Below are 17,715 nucleotides of genomic sequence, written 5' to 3'. Positions count from 1 at the left end.
CTTTTTTATTTGTCAAGCAAACAATAATACAGAAGAAAAATAAACATCACAGAAAGAAAGTCTGGAAAAGCATGATCACTGACTGCCTCTTTGTCACTTTTGTGTTGCTTTTATCCGCCAATGCACTGGGACCACCTTTACCTTTACCAGAATTAATATATCATGATATCAAGCCGTGACAAGGCTCATGATACCATTCTACCACTATTGTCATGATGGTAAGTCTCTGCTGCTATCACCAGTTTTTAAAAACAGGTGGTGGTACTATGGAGCCAACATGCCTGGCCAAATCACACACTGTAGTGACACGCAGAGGTTTGGTAGTGCTGTGTTTATTTCTGCGTGCCGTTTGGATGCAGTGCGCTCGGATGTCTCTCACACGCCGGCTGCTTCACAGTGACTGAAGTCCAGGACCTGGTTTACTAATGCCTCTCCCTTCATTTCTTGGCATCACAGTGTTTCTCAGGGAGCCCCCTAATTTCAAATGCGGTGCATCTCTCCCGCAACAAGCCGATTCTTTTCTCCGAGCCTCCCACTCATGTGCGTTCAGGTAACGAGATGAGACTTTTATTTCAAGGCAATAGCTGCCGCGCTCGCCGGTACGAGATGACTAACGCAGCAAAGCCCACTATTGAATTTCTTGCCTGTCATGGCCAATTTGATTGGCTTTGCCTCCACAGTGATTGTGTCCTTCTGATTTTTTTTATTTTTATTTGTTTTGTTTTTAGACGGGAAGGTGGAAGTGACGAAGGAGAGCATGAAGCTGTGCACCATGGGACCTGGGAAGGTGTTCGGAGAGCTGGCCATCCTCTACAACTGCACCAGGACGGCCACGGTCAAGAGTAAGTCGCACGTCATCATGCACGTGCCCCGGCGCTGTCCTGCCGCCAAGCGCCGCGAAATGCAAACAGGCGGTACGCCCCTGCGTGCCTGCTTATTCAAATTTCCGTGAACACAGGGCACAGGGCGCGCCTCCTTTTATTGCCACAATGGCAGCTTATTTGTTCTTCATAATCCAGTCAGCCAAGGCAAACGCTCTGGCTCCGTTCTGAGGCGTCCTGCAGACTGCGAGGAGGGACCGTTTGTTGTTCACTGTTCACAGAGGCACATGCAGTGCTTTACTGCTGATGACCCCCTACCAAGGTCAACACGCTCAAAGGCAACGTTGTTTATTATTGCCAGCCATGTTTGTCTGTTACCTTTAGCTTTAGGTAAAAGAGCACTGGAAAAACAAATGCCGCCATTAAGCTGCTAAGCTGGTGCGGATCCTGTCCGAGACGGCCATATATTTCAACTTAGGCTTCATCTGAGGACTAAAACGAATGCAAATTCTGAGAGTAGCAGCTGCTGCTTTGGGAAATTTGATTAGGCAATTTTGTGTGCTGCATCCACTTCAATTGTTTTCATATTTCAAACGGGAGAGTTCTAGGGGAATAATTCGGCAGGCATCGCACATGGACAAACACATGCCCACGACCGTGCTGACGGGCAGCTTAAAAGAACATTTGTGAATCTCCAGGCAAATTTTTTTATTTGAAATCCTCCACAAGAGAAATTATGTGCCGTTTACTGGTGCGTGATCTGTGCGAGAGACTAATTATATCAGTTGGATACCTGCATATTAACACAAACCACTTTTCAAATCAGAAAAGCTCTTTTTTTTTCAGCTGGCTTCCCGGAGTCCCTCTTTATGTTTGAGCTGAACCAATTAGGGGGCTTTGTTTGATTTGTTCTCTCAATCAAGCTCAATCCATTAAACTTCATTTAGTACATTGACTTTTGCAATAAAGTGTCACAAAATACTACAGTAAACACAGAAGAGAGACATTGATGCTCGTATTAGAGGCTGATTTTCAGGGGAGCTGCACAACAGTTACAGACATGCTCTATTTACAGCAAACACACTGAAACAGGAATGCATGTTAGAGTGTTAACAGCTGATCGTTGGCTGAATTAACACCACACTAAAGGGTTTCTCTGCAGAGCTGACTTTGCTGTGCTTGCTGTATAGGCAAATGTCGTCTGACAATATTGGCAGGCACTGTTGAAATGTTACAGCTTAAAAATGCACCATAATTTATAAAAGGGATGTCTGTTGAAGGGCAGACTGCCTAGAATAGCTCATATGCAGTGATCAGAACTGATTTGCATAGGTTGGCCTCTGAGGGCGGGGTCCCAGGAGGTAGACCTACCCAGTGCCCCCTGCTATGACTCAGCCTTCAGCTGCCTGTGGGCTGTCAATCATGAGTGACAATTCCCAGGAGCCCCCTCTGCTCCATTTGGGAGGGACACAAAAATTCATCTAAACCAGAGAGCCAGACAATGAGGCTCTGGATGCTGTTGGGACATTGTATAGGCCATTCAGTAGTCTCTTTAAGAAAATAAAAACATTTTGAATGAATGCAGTTGTGATGAAGATGTCCTTTTCTTTAATACTTGCCGCTGTCCTAGTTTTCTCTAAAGATAAGGTGCGTTGTTCCCTGTTCTGTTTAAAGAGTGGCAGAATAAGGACACTGCACATGGAGGCCCGGTGGGGCCAGCATATTTGAGCAGTCCAGCATCTAAGCAGTAGGACGTTTCAGGACGTAGGACGTTACAGTTGTGTAATTGAAAAAATGAGCTCCAACAGCAAGGAGCAGCAAGCATTCATAGGAAGTAAGAAGGTACATGACTGAATAATACTGCCATTAAAACCCATCTCACAAAGCCTGAATTGAAGAATCGATCGAAATTGAAGAAAAAAAATACATATTCTCCAGCAAAAGAGGTGGACCAGAATATCACATAAAAAACTGCACTTTAGGAGTGTCTGCGCTCATCCTAGGCATGGCCAGAGCTAAATCTCATTTGACGTGCTGTTTTGTTTTCCAGCCTCTTCACGCTCCTGCTCTTTTGTACTCTGCTGGAGATTGTCTATTACTTCTCATTTTTCACTCCAAAGCAGGGGCCGCTCACTCCTATCTGAGGCGGCCCCCTAACAGCATTTTCGTGTGAATTGAGATATCTGTCGTGAAGCTCACCTCACAGCCTGTGCTGCACCTATAGAGTGCATAAACCTTCACTGCCTGTGAAACAGCCATGGACAAATAGTGTAGTTACTATATACTGTACTTAGGGTCGTGATTCAGGGAATGAGGAGTGTGTCTCTCAGGTGTTGCCGGGGAGTGCACTCTACCGGACTGGCGCTAAAGAGGGAGACTCCGTGAGGCCTCATCTCCCTCTGTAGTGGTGCTATCTGGAGATGGGAACTGTGTGGGAGCCTCCCCCATCCAAAGTGTGCCTGCTTTGCAGTGGGATTTTCTTACATGAAAACACACAATTTAAAGGTATGAGGAACAGCGGGGTGGGTGGGTGGCTGGTGGGGAAGGGACGAGGGAGGGGGGTTTGGTGCACAGTGTTGTCAGTCAGTCCTTCTCATTCAAATAGCATGCTCTGTGAGCAGCTCGTTGCCATGGTGACGTATCCATCCGGACTATTTATACTGAACCTCAGGAGAGGGTGTATTTCACCCTTCATATGCTAGCGTGCCCTCTGGAAAGCACTCGGACAGACGAAGATATTGCTTCATTAATACTCCCTTATGGGTCCTGGGCAGTAACTTGGGTAGATGGCTTCTGCAGGGCGGTTGCTATTGCATTGAGTCGATCGGATGCAAGTGCTGCCGTGAGTATAGAGAAGTGTAGACAGTGGGGAAACTCTACAGCCTCTATGCTCTTCATGCAGATCATGTGGAATAAAGTTTTTCTTGTAGATTTGCATGTTCAAAATGAAGGTGTGCATTATCATTCCTTTTATATATTGCTTTGGAGCTAATTTTACTCTTGGGTCAACCTGTTGACCCATGCGTTGGCAGATAAGGGACACTTTCTTCACTTGAATGCCTCTCATCTGACTACCTGCATGTGGCAATATCCACTTTAAATATGCGGCAGTAAGGTAACACAGATATATCAGGATTTTCTAGAGGATCTATTTGGTTAAAATGTGTTTCTGCCAAGTGCAAAGAGACCCAATCAAAGAACTGGGTAATTAATATATTTCTGCAGTTTCATTTTACTTTTTGTTGCATATGACATGAGAGACTCCAGTACGTGACCTGTTTAAGTGTATTGAGGCTGTGTGACTTCTACTGAATACATTTTTTTCCAACACGTTTATTCTGATGTCAAAAGTATACGATTTCATATTCCTTTTGTGATTTCAGTGTTTTTTTAAAAAATTATTCTGTTGAATCCACCAAGAACCATAAAAGATGAATAAACCACGTTTATTATTGAATCTTAAGTTGACATTGCTGAACATATTGCTGGTATTTATCTGTAGATAGTCCTCCATATATTATTGACTTGGCGCATACAAAACTGAGAATAGTCTTCCACACACTCTACAGGAGCTATTTAATGTTTCACAAAACCTTAATATCCCAAACGTCAGCTTTGTGTGGATTATCAAGATCTTCTAAGACACCCCCTATTCATTTCATTCAAGCAGCAGAGGTACAACCTGCTTATCTGTGCCTAAACTATTAATATGACAGTGAAGTCTATCTACACTTTACTTTTTACCCATGTGTGCATTGTGAAGTCTTTAAATAGGTAATAGTTTAGACAGAATGTATATTACCTTATTAACATTACAGTTAGGCATTATTCAGAAACAGTGCTCTGTGATTAGGTAGGTATAGTGTTATGGTTGAATTGACCACCTTAGTCAACTGTCATATATCTTTTGTCAGATCTTCCTTATGATTTGGCTGTATAGATGGCTTAAATCTTTGATATGCTGTACAAGTGCTCAAGACTCACAACACAGGAGGAAAAATAAGTGTCCTACGTATAACAAATGTACATCTTGTAAGAAATATTACTCCCTTTTTTGGGGACATCACATTTTTCATGCTTTTCTTTTACTGATAGCTGTAATTATGTAATTCCTGTGGGTATTTGACTACATATTGTAAGTCCAGCATTGCAATCCACTCTTGGTCAGGGTATATACAGTTCACTCCCGTGTTATGCATACTGTGTGCAGCTGCACTGACCAGATGCTTCAGTATTCATATGTTAGTTCCCTTAATTGATTGGCTTTACAAGCATGAAGTGACATAACAAAGGATTCACTTTGATTAATTGAGTAGGAAAGGAAACAAATCAATGCTGTGAAGTTTGTGTAATTGAATTCACGTATTGATCTTCTCTTCTGCTCTGTAGGGGCTGTGAATGTGCCTTCTGTTTAAAACTGACAGTTTGCTGCTACAGCTTATTCATGGGAATTGCGTACAGCTAAAATAACACGCACATCATATGAATGCAGTTGTATTGGCTTTCACTCAGTAACCTTAATCTTTAGTGTGGCGCATGTGTTGGAACATGATGTTAGGATCGACTGGTTGTAAATTCGTACATCGATGAGCTCGACTTCTATATCTGTCCATGGAAGAGTAAGGAGTTGAGTTAAGGGCCACGAACTTCTTGAGATGTTGTAATCTATCTGGAAGAATTCCCACTCTGGCCACGTAATAGATTTTAGAATACGGGACTGAGCGTTACAGAGGACAGATGTGGCTGATTGTTCATTGTTGGACGCAGCGGGAGCACTGCAGATGATTGTTACCATATGTGGCTAATGAACATAATGAGCACTCACCGCATGTGAAAAAGAGTCTAAATTGCGTGGATGAATTGAATGAGATGAGCACAGGAGGGCTGAGGGTCTCACCAACCCCTTTGTGTGCACAGTTCCTTTTTAGCCTCAGCCAGCCAACAGAGGAGGACACCCTGCCGCTCTGGGCCAAGGTGAACTCTGTTCTTTTTGCTCTGACCGTAACCTGACAAAATGTTTCATTCTTCATCGTCCCCATCATCATCATCTTCACCATCATCATCACCATCATCTTCTTCTTCTTCATTGTCACCATCTACATCATTGTTATCGTCCATGTCATCACCATCATCATCACCATCATCTTCTTAATCATCTTCATCATGTCTCTTTAACTAAGCAGCAATCCCTTCTACATGATTAATACACTTTTCACCAACGTACCCCACATTACAGGGTTTGAAAATATCTGTTCACTCTCCATTCTCCCTTGTGTAAGGTACCAGACCTACAAGGTCAACCCAACCTTTCTCTGATGGCTCTGGAAAGAACATCATATTTGCTGTTATCTCCCTGTTTTATTCCCTTTTTCCAGTTATTGCTTTAGAATATTGCTTTCCAATTACACATTTCATCAACAGGATGCGTAGACACATTTGTTGACAATTGCAAGCCCATTTCCCTTTCTCATATTCCTTAATTAGTTATAAATGGAAGTAAATGTATAGGGATTGCTTCCGCTTTGATAGGCCAGCTACAGGGTGCATTTGTTAGCATGTAGACCGTCTTCACTGTAGACAACTCCTCCGTTTTTGGTTTAATTCGTTTCTTTAACCGTTGTGAAACCTGTAATCATCAAACAGAGTAAGTGTTGTTTTTAGACTTCTAGTCAGTAGTAATGGGTAATTATGTGTGAAAATGCTGAGCTCTCTCTCTCACCTAATTACATTTCTTGAGGAGTGCCATCAGGTCTCAGAGGCTGTTTTCGCTGGTGGTTTAAAAAATGCTTCCTCCACATACAGTAGGATTTATTGTTTGAATAAAAAACTAATTTAACTATAAACTTTAGTTAAAAGACTTATTTATAGTGCTGTTTACTGATGCATATAATGTAGGTGGCAGCATGCAAACATGATGTTGGCAGACCTGATTGGTAGCACGTGGCTGTTCCACCCTTTTGCAAGAGTACTTCAAGTCAGTCGCTTGAGTGCGTATCCACCTTTACAGATGGATAATATGTTAACAGTGAGCTATGCCCATTGCTCTGGGAAAGAAAAAAACATGCGGTGAATTAGGTACATGACTAGCCGGTTAGTCATACTTGCAAATTCACAGGATTACAGCTTCTGGGAAAACCTGATGTCTTCTGTTACTGTTACTCATTGCAAACCCTCACATGTTATTTGTCACTGTAATAATGCCATTGAACTGGGTACAGTGCTCTCCAGGCAAGTGGAGATAATGAAGCCCTACAGTGTTGCTCAGCATCTCCCATGATGCATTGGGAATCTGGCTCTAAGGGGGGGTAAGCAGTTTTCCTGGCTCCTGGTGTTAGTCAAATGCAACTTGTGTTGACGAGAATTGATTCAGCAGTGATGTTACTCTTTGTGAGGAAACAATTATCACTTTAATGTGGTGTACATGGTGTTTATTGCTTTGGGCAATCTAATTACTTCCTGATGAAATCTAACACAGTTGTAGGTACGGTAGATTACAGTCGCCCTGGAAATTTCGATCCTCAGGCTAATGTATTGCACTCATATACCAGCTGCATAATGTTTGTCACTGGGAGCAGCGCGTTCATACACCAGACATGCCATCTGTATAGACAGGATGCCCATTCAAAATTAGGCATGGGAGAGAAAAAAGCTAACATTATTAGCAAGTAGTGCATTGAAGATATTGCCTTGCTATTGTTTTTGACAGCACACATATGGAAAAAGGACAAAAAAAGAAAAGAAAACAAAATTGTTCTTCTGTCATTTTTTTTCTTCCATTCAGTGCTGCAAAGCTACGACCTACTTTATTGTAGTTAAAAAGAAAAAGAAACAAAATTGTTCTTGTGTCATTTTTTTTCTTCAATTCAGTGCTGCAAAGCTATGGCCTACTTTATTGTAGTATTGGGACACAAAGATTAATAATGAGGCAGAAGGAGATTTGCAGGCCAACCATTCTTTAGTGTATGGAAGTGGCCCTGAAAGATGTCACTTATTTTTACCATCCAGAGTTGTGTGGACTGAAGCAGGCTTGGAAGAACATGATGATTTTAGGTTTACTGTTTTTACAGTTAACGTCCTGTTAATTTAATTGGTAGAGGAGAGCTTCACTGATGGAGATTCTGAATGTACACTAAACATAATGACAGAGTATGTTTTTGTCCTCGCTGTAGATGTCCTTTCTAAGGCTGATATGTAATTGACATTTTTTTGCTATTGAGGCCCGCCATTAAGCCATCTAATAGCATTTTCAGATTCAAACAGGAAGGAAAAATGAAAGGGCTTGTGATTCATGTATTTCATCATTAATAACGAGTTTCCTGTATGTCATATGGCCATCATAAATTATTTTCAATACTTCTTCTTAGACAAATTCCTCTGAGCCAGTGATTCCTCAGATCTGTGCTTCTGGGTGAGTAGCAGGTGTGCTAATGTTTGATGACAGAGATGACTCACCCAGCCCTAAACCTTGTTTAGTGCTTCTACATATGTGTCTACATCACTCCTTTTTGTCATAACTCTACCTTAGAAGATACATGCAGTGTGGTAATAACTGTGGACTTCTAAGAGTTTAAACGATGAAAAGAAATTACAAACCGAATTTTTACTTGTACCGTTTAGTGGATAAAATCTAGAAGTTTTAATGTTTTGAACGTTGCTGATATTTCAGCCCATAGCTTGCCCTTGGATGTGTTTGTATTGTGAAAGGCTGTTTAGAGCATTTGTCAAGGCCCTTTCTTGCAGTGGTCTGTTGTTTCAGAGACAGGAAGCACACGCAGACATTATTTTGTTATATAAATGTTAATCCTTTTGCTACCAGACAAATTAAAAACATAGGCTGGATATATTAGGTTGTTGATGCAAGTGATTCATTGCTTAAAATAAAACCAGTCTCTTGTTGCGCCATCGCAAACTAAATTAACCATGAATATGGAGCAAAATATTTCTGTGCCTGGAGATTGTTTGGGTTCCTCAGAATGCTGTAGCTGACTCTACATGAACTCTGCATTGGTGTTGGTCAGCTCTTTCTGAGAGATCTGTAGGATGTACTGTTTCACGGTCGTTAGAGTGTATCTTCGTGTCTTGAAACACTCCTCGAAACACTTCTGCTCTTGAGTAATCACCTTCATATTCGTCAATCTAGTGACCGAGTGTTATTGACCACATCTCAACCTAATACAGTACTTAAAGCATGTGGTGTGAAGTGCCCAAGCACTGTGGAGAGATAGGAGTCAAGCTTTTTTCGTGCGAATGTCTGTGTGTTGTGTTATGTTTGCTTGTGTGTAAAACTGTACATGTGTGAACATATTCGGGGGTTAATGTATTCATACACATGGCGGATGAGGGGAAGAGTGGAACAGTTAATGCAGGGTAAATTCAAAGATGTTTTTTCAACATTGCGTAAGAGTTAAACTGTTTATTTGTAAGTTCACTGACACCAATAGTTAAAGTAATTAAGATGCACAGTACAATGCTTGCACAGTGCGTGACTTGTTGAGATTCCCACCCGGCAATAAGCTGTGACCAGTGAGTTTATCTGACCTCTGCCTGACCTCTATTTGCTCGAATGCATAAAGTAATGATCGCCCGACTGAGCGATGTGCTTCGCTTGTTTAGATGCTTTTGTTTTTCTCCTGGAGAGAGTCTGACGCAGAATGGAAATGAGAGACAGTCTTTGTAAAGAGCACTGCCATGTGTCCTGGCTCTTTATTAAATGCCACCTGGGGTAATGGTTTCAACTCATGAGGAGAGGCATTCCCAGGAAACAGTTCTCTTTTGACTGAGAACATGGTGGAGCCCACGCTAAATATGGATATAAAATGCCAAAGTCAATGCTAACTTTAGTCTAAAATAAAACCGAAGACATATAATAAAGTAGTGTATTATTGCAGTAAGAGTTGAATCAAGTTTAACAGCACACAAAGGGAGTGTAGTCAAATCCAAGTTAGCAAAGTTAAATTTAATGTCATGCTCTCATAGTCTTCCTTATGGATTTGCGAATGATACAAAAAACATGCATGAAAGTTACTCCTGGAGGAATTTTGAGGGCATGCATACATAAACAGATTCTTTTAAATTCAGATAGACAATGTATGTCCAAACCTAATGTAAGATAATATAAATAATATATGTAAGATATGTAATGTAAATAATAATATAAATGGAATATACATTTACACAAACAAATATCACATCTACATGAGCAATGCCATGTGTAATACCAAACTAAATGCCAAAAGAAAGTATTACAGTAGATACTTCCAGTATATACCTGGAGGAAGATTTGTGGCAAATATAGCATTTAAATCATATGCCAATATTTCAGCGCTGTTGACCGAGCCTTAAGCCATTGCAGTTACACAACAGAAGAGGTCATAACCTGATTGTCAGCGGAGAGTTTTTATGTAGGTTATGAAAACATGCTCTGTCTGATGACTTTACATGCTGTAAGTGTAACCCTGGGAGTTGTGCTGGGTGTATCAGTGTATCCATTTTTATGAGGTTTCAAGTGTGCTTAAATCTCCCATCTATTGTGGTCTCCCTGGCTTAGTATACTAGTCAGTATAAAAATGCACTTTCTGTGCACACACAAAATGGCTCATTATGTGAAAGTCCCTGCTTGTATTACCTTATCTTGTGAGGCTTATCCCCTGCATTTCTGGTCTGTTTTTTTCAGAGCCCAATTTATCCCAGATTTTTATGCCTCCAAAATTGAAATTCTGCTCCTGGGGAAATATGGCTTTGCTTTTTGTGGAACTCCCTCAAAAGACAGAAATGTTGTGGCCAGTTCTAAAACCCATCTTTATAGCTTGGCTCATTCAGCACTGCTAAACTCTCAGTTGCTCTCCATTGTTACTCTTACTTTAGTTGATTTAGATCTTATCTTTATCTGTATTTTTTTCCATGACTCGGTGTATTGTTTTTCCATAATTATTGGAATGCAGCTTTTTAAGGGGATGCCAAAGGCATAGTGCATCTCAAAAATCTCCATATGACAGCAAAACAAAAAACAACATACCCACCCTGTGCTGCCACTGGAAAAAAAAAGTTTGAAACTCTTAGCCTCTTGTTTGATATTCTGATTTTATAATCTGGTGTAGAATTTGGTCTAGAATCAATCAGACCAGCCCTGTGTGTAGTGCAGACATTCATAGATGTGTCGGAATTGCTCTCCTCCCAGGTCTGTTATTGCCTGTCATTTTGCTGTTAATTACATGTTGATTGTGAGCAGCTACATTTGGAGTTGCGCTGCATTTTGCCACATGGAGGACGCGAAACAGAAATGATCAGTGCCGGCAGGGTCGTTGGTTAAATGGTCCTCACAGAGACGTGAGCCACAGGGAGAGTACAGAAACAAAAACTCTTATTTCAATTAGTTGCCATGGTGACACACTCTCGCGCAGTTGTGCTTCCAATGTGCCGAGGGATGAAACAGGTTGAGGTGCCCTTTGACAAACATGAGACCAACACCCCTGTCAACCGTGGCGTACTTTCCAAGGCAAGATGCGTGTCGCTCAAAGACCACCTCAAAGACCACCCCCCCTCAGATGACAGATATGAATCATCTTCCCCTAAATGAATTGTTTGTGGTGGCTGCTGTGTTCTTTTGTTGTCTTTTCTTATTTTTGGGATAGGCCTCAGGTACTTTGTTGAAGTTGGGCGTCTCTTGACAGCTGGAAAGATTGACACAGTAAAAGAAAGGAACAATGAAGCCATGTTGTAAAGAAGGAAAGACAGAGGGAAGAGAAAATAACCACTGCAATTTTTTTTTCACCCTTGCCAGAGATGGATACAGATCGCATCTCGGGAGAGGAAACGCTGTGATCTTTCATTCAGCTATGACGCGCAAGGGAGGATAATGTTTCTATGCAAATATTGCATTAGAACGCTCAGGGTCTGATACAGATCAGATATGATTCTGAACAGCTCCATGGCTCCCCGGATGAAGCCTCCATTCATGAGTTGTTTCCTCCTCCGGCACTATTTGAAGGTTACCTGGTAACCAACAGACTGCCTTGATCCACTGAATGCACTGCAATTAAAAAGAAAATCTCTGTGGCAATATTGTTCTTTTACTGGAGGGCATCTGATGGGGCAGGGCCATGCTTATGCTGTGGAACACTGGGTTTAGTTTAAGTAGATTCTCTCTCTCTGTCAAGGTATAAACCTTACGCCTCCTATTCAAGCTTCATTTAGGGTTCATTGACTCAGTTAAACTGAGCAAATTTGAAGAGTACTGTTTCAGCATTCAAAAATAACTCCAGTCAGTTGTAGCTTTTACGTTTGTTTTGATCCTGTTTTTTTCTGTATGGCTCGACAGGGATGTCATGGGGTCATAACATAATGGGGAAGAAAGAAGATAAAGGGTCTTATGCATAAAAGATTATCTGGATGGTAAACCTGCTGGAATCAGATACCATTGCAGAAAATGCAAGGCAGAAAATCACGTATTGGGAGTTTTTCTGCCATTTTCCATCAAAGATGGTAACTAACTAAAATGGACCTAGCCATTTAAAGTGATTCGTAAAAAAGATGTCCTCAATTTACTACTTTTAAAAATAATAGCGGGTCATTTGTAGACTTAAGCAAGTGGAGAGCGAAGAGCAGTCGATGATTTTACATCATGCGTATAAATATAATACGAGTGATACATTGTAGATTTTCAAGATAATTGATAATATGAAATTTCATTTCATGGATGTGGTTATAAATTAAGTAATCAGTGATCAAATTTAACCTAACTCCCAAGACAGCAACCATTACTGATCATAGTGAGACAATTGACTTCAGCCATTGCTCGACTTTAAAGGGACTGTAACAAACCTGCCACTGAGTTTTATTCATGCAAGCTGATATCTGGAGTTCAAGGGGCAGCACTTTCCTTTTATTAACATTATATAATTGGTTAGCCTTAATTAATTTCAGTCGTTGGAAAGGAGGGGTTATGGAGTCCATGTGCAGCCTCTGCATGGACAAGGGACCTCATTGATTTGGTATAGTGAGTCCTTGCCGATGACGACATTGTCACCTTTAACCAGGTGTTCAGAGCTTTGAGGGGAAACCAGTATGGAGATTTGAGTTTGTCTTAGTGGAATGAATGTCTCTTAATCTGGAAGCTGACTGCTGTTTTAGCCCATTGCCATTCACCATACTCGCCACATGAGAAGCAAACATACTACAAGATGACAGATTTTAGATTAACCAGGTAGCCACAATTAGAGTGAGAAGTAAGTTGAGTATATGATGTTTTTTTATTTTGGTTTCTTTGGGGACATCACAAAGGAACATCTGGTGAATACATTTTTTTTCATTACCAGACAATTTCTGTTTAGTTCAAATTCTAAAAGCAAAAAGTAGTATTAATACAAATAATTACTCTTCCACAAGGATAAGATGGCTTGTAGCCTGACAAGGGTAATGAATTGATACACTAGGTTTGTGAGGAGAAGTTGGGATTTTTTTTTCTTTGATAGCAGAAAAAGCCAGCATAGAGCTGTCTGTTTTCTCATCCTTTGATGGTTGCAGAATTCAATTAGAGATTGCTCAGAGCACCAGTTAATTAAAATATTTACACCTAGACTATATTGTTCCAAATAGTATTAGAAGTGGGAAGGGCAAAAATATAAACATGTGAGGTCAAAGGGGCCATGCCTCCAATAATGAAGATTGACATCCTTTCATTTTAGTCATTTTAGTAATTTTGTTCTTGATTGAACTGCAGTTTTAGACTGGCTCAGAGTGAGACCGCAAGAAAGCAGTTTGAAGGAGCTTGTATCCATTAGGTTTCAGACTTGAGTCCCAGATAGTGGACTGCCATTGTGCCCTTGGCAGAGGTACCAATCTTGAAGCTGAATTGTATTGTTAATGATGGTAGACCCTGCTGGACAAATAATGCCCATCTCTGCAGTACTTGTGAGACTTGGGAATTAGATGTATAGTTTGGTAGTAACAGTGTTTATGTGTAACAAAGTACAGACATAATAGTAATAATAATCTCATGTAATATATAAAAACCTTAAATGTTTGACACAAAAATATACATCCAACCAATATATGTGGAATTACATTAACTATTTCACTACCATTAACTCATAACTTAAAATGCAGTGACAATAAAATTACATGACTATAACTACTGCCACATCAAGAGACATTATTAGGGTCCTGGGAAAAAATGATTGCTCATTTTTACATTTTAGTCAGTGGCATTTTGACATCATGGAACACATGACAATTTTCTTTAATGTTCATGTCATTACTGAACCCTATTAGTAGACTGCAGCAGTGAAAAGGGGTAGCCATTTTTGTGAAATTCAATTAGTCAGCCTTTCATATACATAAAGGACTTGTGTGTTCTGAAATCAACTTTCTGGGGATTACATGACAAATACAATTTGAATGGAGTTTTACATCCAAGCTGCTTCAGTACTGGGAAATACAGTGTAAATCACATGTTGAATTAATGTCTGAAATAGCCGTGGCAGTGCCGAATTGAAGCAAATGCAGCTATTTAGCAAAAAAATTGAATGCTTACATAAGGCAGCGCTCTCAAGGCTGCTGTATGGTTTAACAAGGACAAATACATCTACTTCTAACTGATTGCAGAATGCTCTCTGTCAGAAACCAAGAAAGACATTTGTTACACACTGTCCTGTTAATGATGTAGTTTAATTTCCATTTACATAATTTTAAAGGTCAAGTTAAAAAATAAAAAGAAGTTGAAAGGCTAAATCTATTGATAAGTTGAACAAATACTGGGGATCTTGGGATCTTATGTAAACCTGGAAATACGCAGCAGTCTGTGAGATACACTTGATTTTCATTACTGTTTTGTATGAATTGTGCCTGAGATGTAAGGTGACAGATCAGACAAACAAATCTGAATACCATTCCATCTTAAATACCGCACTATAACACTTTCACAGGGGCAAACTGTACCAAATAATCCAGCACATATATTCCTAGATTTAACCCCTATTGTAGCTGAAGCTGAGATTTTTTGCAGACTGAGATATGCTGGTATATCGCTTTTATTTCTATCTTTGCATGGGTGCATTTGTGTTTGGACAGTGACACATGGATACTTTGTTGCATGGAAATGGAGGTGGTGGTGGTGGTGGGGTGCTTGTGAGAAAGATGTATCTTTGGATTTGATTGTACAAATATAATCTTGGAAAACAAATGGTTTTGGTAAAATAAACCATCATTGCTGCACAGCTACTATTATCTGAATACCTAAGGGAAAGAACAATAATAATGGAACTCTCCATTGGCCTCATTTTGAGCTGATACTGGTTCATATATTATGTTCTCCAACATTAGTATAGAAGTTCATTATAGCTTCGCGAAAACCACTGGAGAAAAATGAGTATGCTGAAAGGGAGCACAAGGAGAACAGCTTTCCCTCTGATAATGCTTTCTGTTAAAGAAAAATAACATTAAATCTAATGGCATTGGTAAAAGCCAGGAAGTGGGATCATTTTGAAGATTCGGTTAAAAGCAGGCATTCCGTAATTTACATACTGTGCAATTCTTTTGGCTTTCCTTTGTTTCTATTCTTTGCTGTTTAATAGCCACTCATTATTTAAGTTCTGCCTTTTATATTTTCCAGCCATCAGCATGTAGAAAGTCACCCTCATAACCTTACCGTCCCTAATTCATGTGTTATAATCCTGGAGAGTCAGAAAAGGGAGACTTATTCAACCATTGCACAAGTCCGAATCAAAGTATTTGGTACTAAATTGGATAGCTCTGCATCTCCGCCTCTTCAGATAGTGTTTTTTGAAGCAGCACGGTCTCTGGATTATTATTCAACCTAGTCTAATTTACAGTTGATTTTGTTGCCAAGTGATTTGTGTGTCCACAGTGTGTTTTGATTGCACATAGCATTGGTGTGCATTTTAAAGAAAAGAGAGAGATAAGAGTGGTTGGTTGACTTTGCAAATACAAGCAGGGAATGGGAACTGCAGGGATATTAATGGTTTTTTTGGGGTGGGTGTAAGGGGGGTGGTGAGGGAGGGAGCTTCTCTTGTTCACTGCCCTATGTTGTGTTCTGTTGTTTGGATGATGTGCTAGTTCCTGGTCCCCCCTGTGTCCCCCCCCCCCCCCCGAAACCCTCTGGCACTGCTTGTCTGACTAGCCCTCCCAAGAGGCTTTAAAGAAATCTACAGCACCTTTTTAAAATTCCATCTCCTCCTCACACCTGTCATGACATATCTGACAAAAAAAATCTCTGCCCACTGACTGCTTGGTTAGGAAACCCAGGAGGAAAATGGCACATAGAGGCTTGTTTTATAGTGGGTGTGTGTTTTATGGTTAGACTGGTGTGTAATAATTGCGGAATGCAGTTATTTTATCTTGTCTGAAGAGTGACCGTGACAGCACTTTTGAATTGAATTGGGGGTACATATATTCACATTGAATACTGTTAATTTGCTAATACTTTGGTTGAGACTCAGGGTTTGACATGATGACAATTCTAGATGTGCTTAATGACCTGTTCTCACCATTAAAAATTTTATATTTCTATAAATGAGAAGATATTTCACATTAATATTGAGCATTTTCTACTGTAGTGGATAGAAAAATATCATGAGAATATGCTGAAGAAAACTGGTTGATAGCTAATACTACAATTTTAGAGGAGCCATGATTTTTAGACATATAAGAGGTTTCTGGGGGGGATTTTATTTCCCATGTAGAAAAGGTTTGAGGAATCTAATATTAAAGCGATGTTGTAATGATGTACTGTACCACATGTTGATTTGCTATTTGAATTTCTGAAGTTGAAATATTGTCCATTTATGATCTTATCGCAAAGGGATATTAAAAAGGGCAGCTCCTCTCATGCCGTCCATCTAAAGAAGTTGTGAGATATTTCTGTGTAAGGTATTTTTGAGAAGCAACCCCTGGATTATATTTTTCAAATATCATTTAGGTGCTGACCATACATTGCATGATAGCGTTTGAACCCACATAACAGTATCTCAGACCAGTTAAGCATACAGTCGGAAGAAGTTTTCAGAACATTTTTGTAAACTGTTTAAAATTGTAACTACAATATTTCGCTCTGATATGGATTCCACTCCATAGTGATGGGGTACCACCATGACAGTTCTCCCTGTACATGAAAAATACATGGTCATACGGTCATCAAAGATTACAACTAAGAAATGATACATTTTGTCACATCATGAATGATACCAAAACCACTTTGCTGTTGGAATCAGTCATACCCTGAAGTTACTTTTGCGCTGTCCTTTTTCCAAAGGTTATTTTTGCAGAGCCGGTAGTAGAATTTATCAGCCACATTTCATGACGTTAGCTTTCAAAACCGGCTATGTTTCACACACCAAGTTAGGCAACTGTACCATTGGATGTAACATATTAGCCTTTTATGAGGGTGGTAGCAAACAGGCCCATATATAGAAGGCAAATTAACCTGACGTGTCATTTAAATGGCGTAAGGTCTTTTACGGGCTGTCTCTTCTGAGGTAAACAGTTTTATGGCTGTATAGTTCTGCCATGTCCCCGGATGGAGCTACATTTTCAAACCTTAATGGTGCGATAAAGGGAGACATAGGCCTGTACATTAGTCAAGGATTACTTTGGAAAAAAGCTGAACGATCAGAGTTTGCTGGAACAATAAAACGAAGTTTCCAAATCTTTGTTTTCATTCACAAGTTGTTTCTTCACTGAACAAATAAGACACTCCACATCTAATGACAGAACTCCCTAGACTTTTTAATTTTTTGCAGAAATTGGTCTAAATAAGAATGGTCACGGTTCAGTCAACAATTGAATTATATGCAAATATTTTAATTTGAAATTTGATGTCTCTGCGTTTGTAGGCTTATCATAATTAGCTAAATGTAATTTGCCTGACAGATGTCTTTGT

The 17,715-nt window shown here is 40.0% G+C and overlaps 1 protein-coding gene across 1 annotated transcript in view; it reads left to right on the top strand.

The window, feature by feature from the left end:
* prkg1b (protein kinase cGMP-dependent 1b) overlaps window positions 1-17,715 on the top strand; it is a 102,249-nt gene that overhangs the window by 25,303 nt on the left and 59,231 nt on the right. The window contains exon 3 of the mRNA XM_036529058.1: window positions 729-842. Within this exon, the coding sequence (XP_036384951.1) occupies window positions 729-842 (114 nt within the window). The remainder of the gene's footprint in view (window positions 1-728; window positions 843-17,715) is intronic.

The sequence above is a fragment of the Megalops cyprinoides genome, chromosome 1 (assembly GCF_013368585.1).
Source record: "Megalops cyprinoides isolate fMegCyp1 chromosome 1, fMegCyp1.pri, whole genome shotgun sequence".
Taxonomy (NCBI): domain Eukaryota; kingdom Metazoa; phylum Chordata; class Actinopteri; order Elopiformes; family Megalopidae; genus Megalops; species Megalops cyprinoides.
Note: the sequence above shows the minus strand (reverse complement) of the source record. Positions and strands in the feature narration are given on the sequence as shown.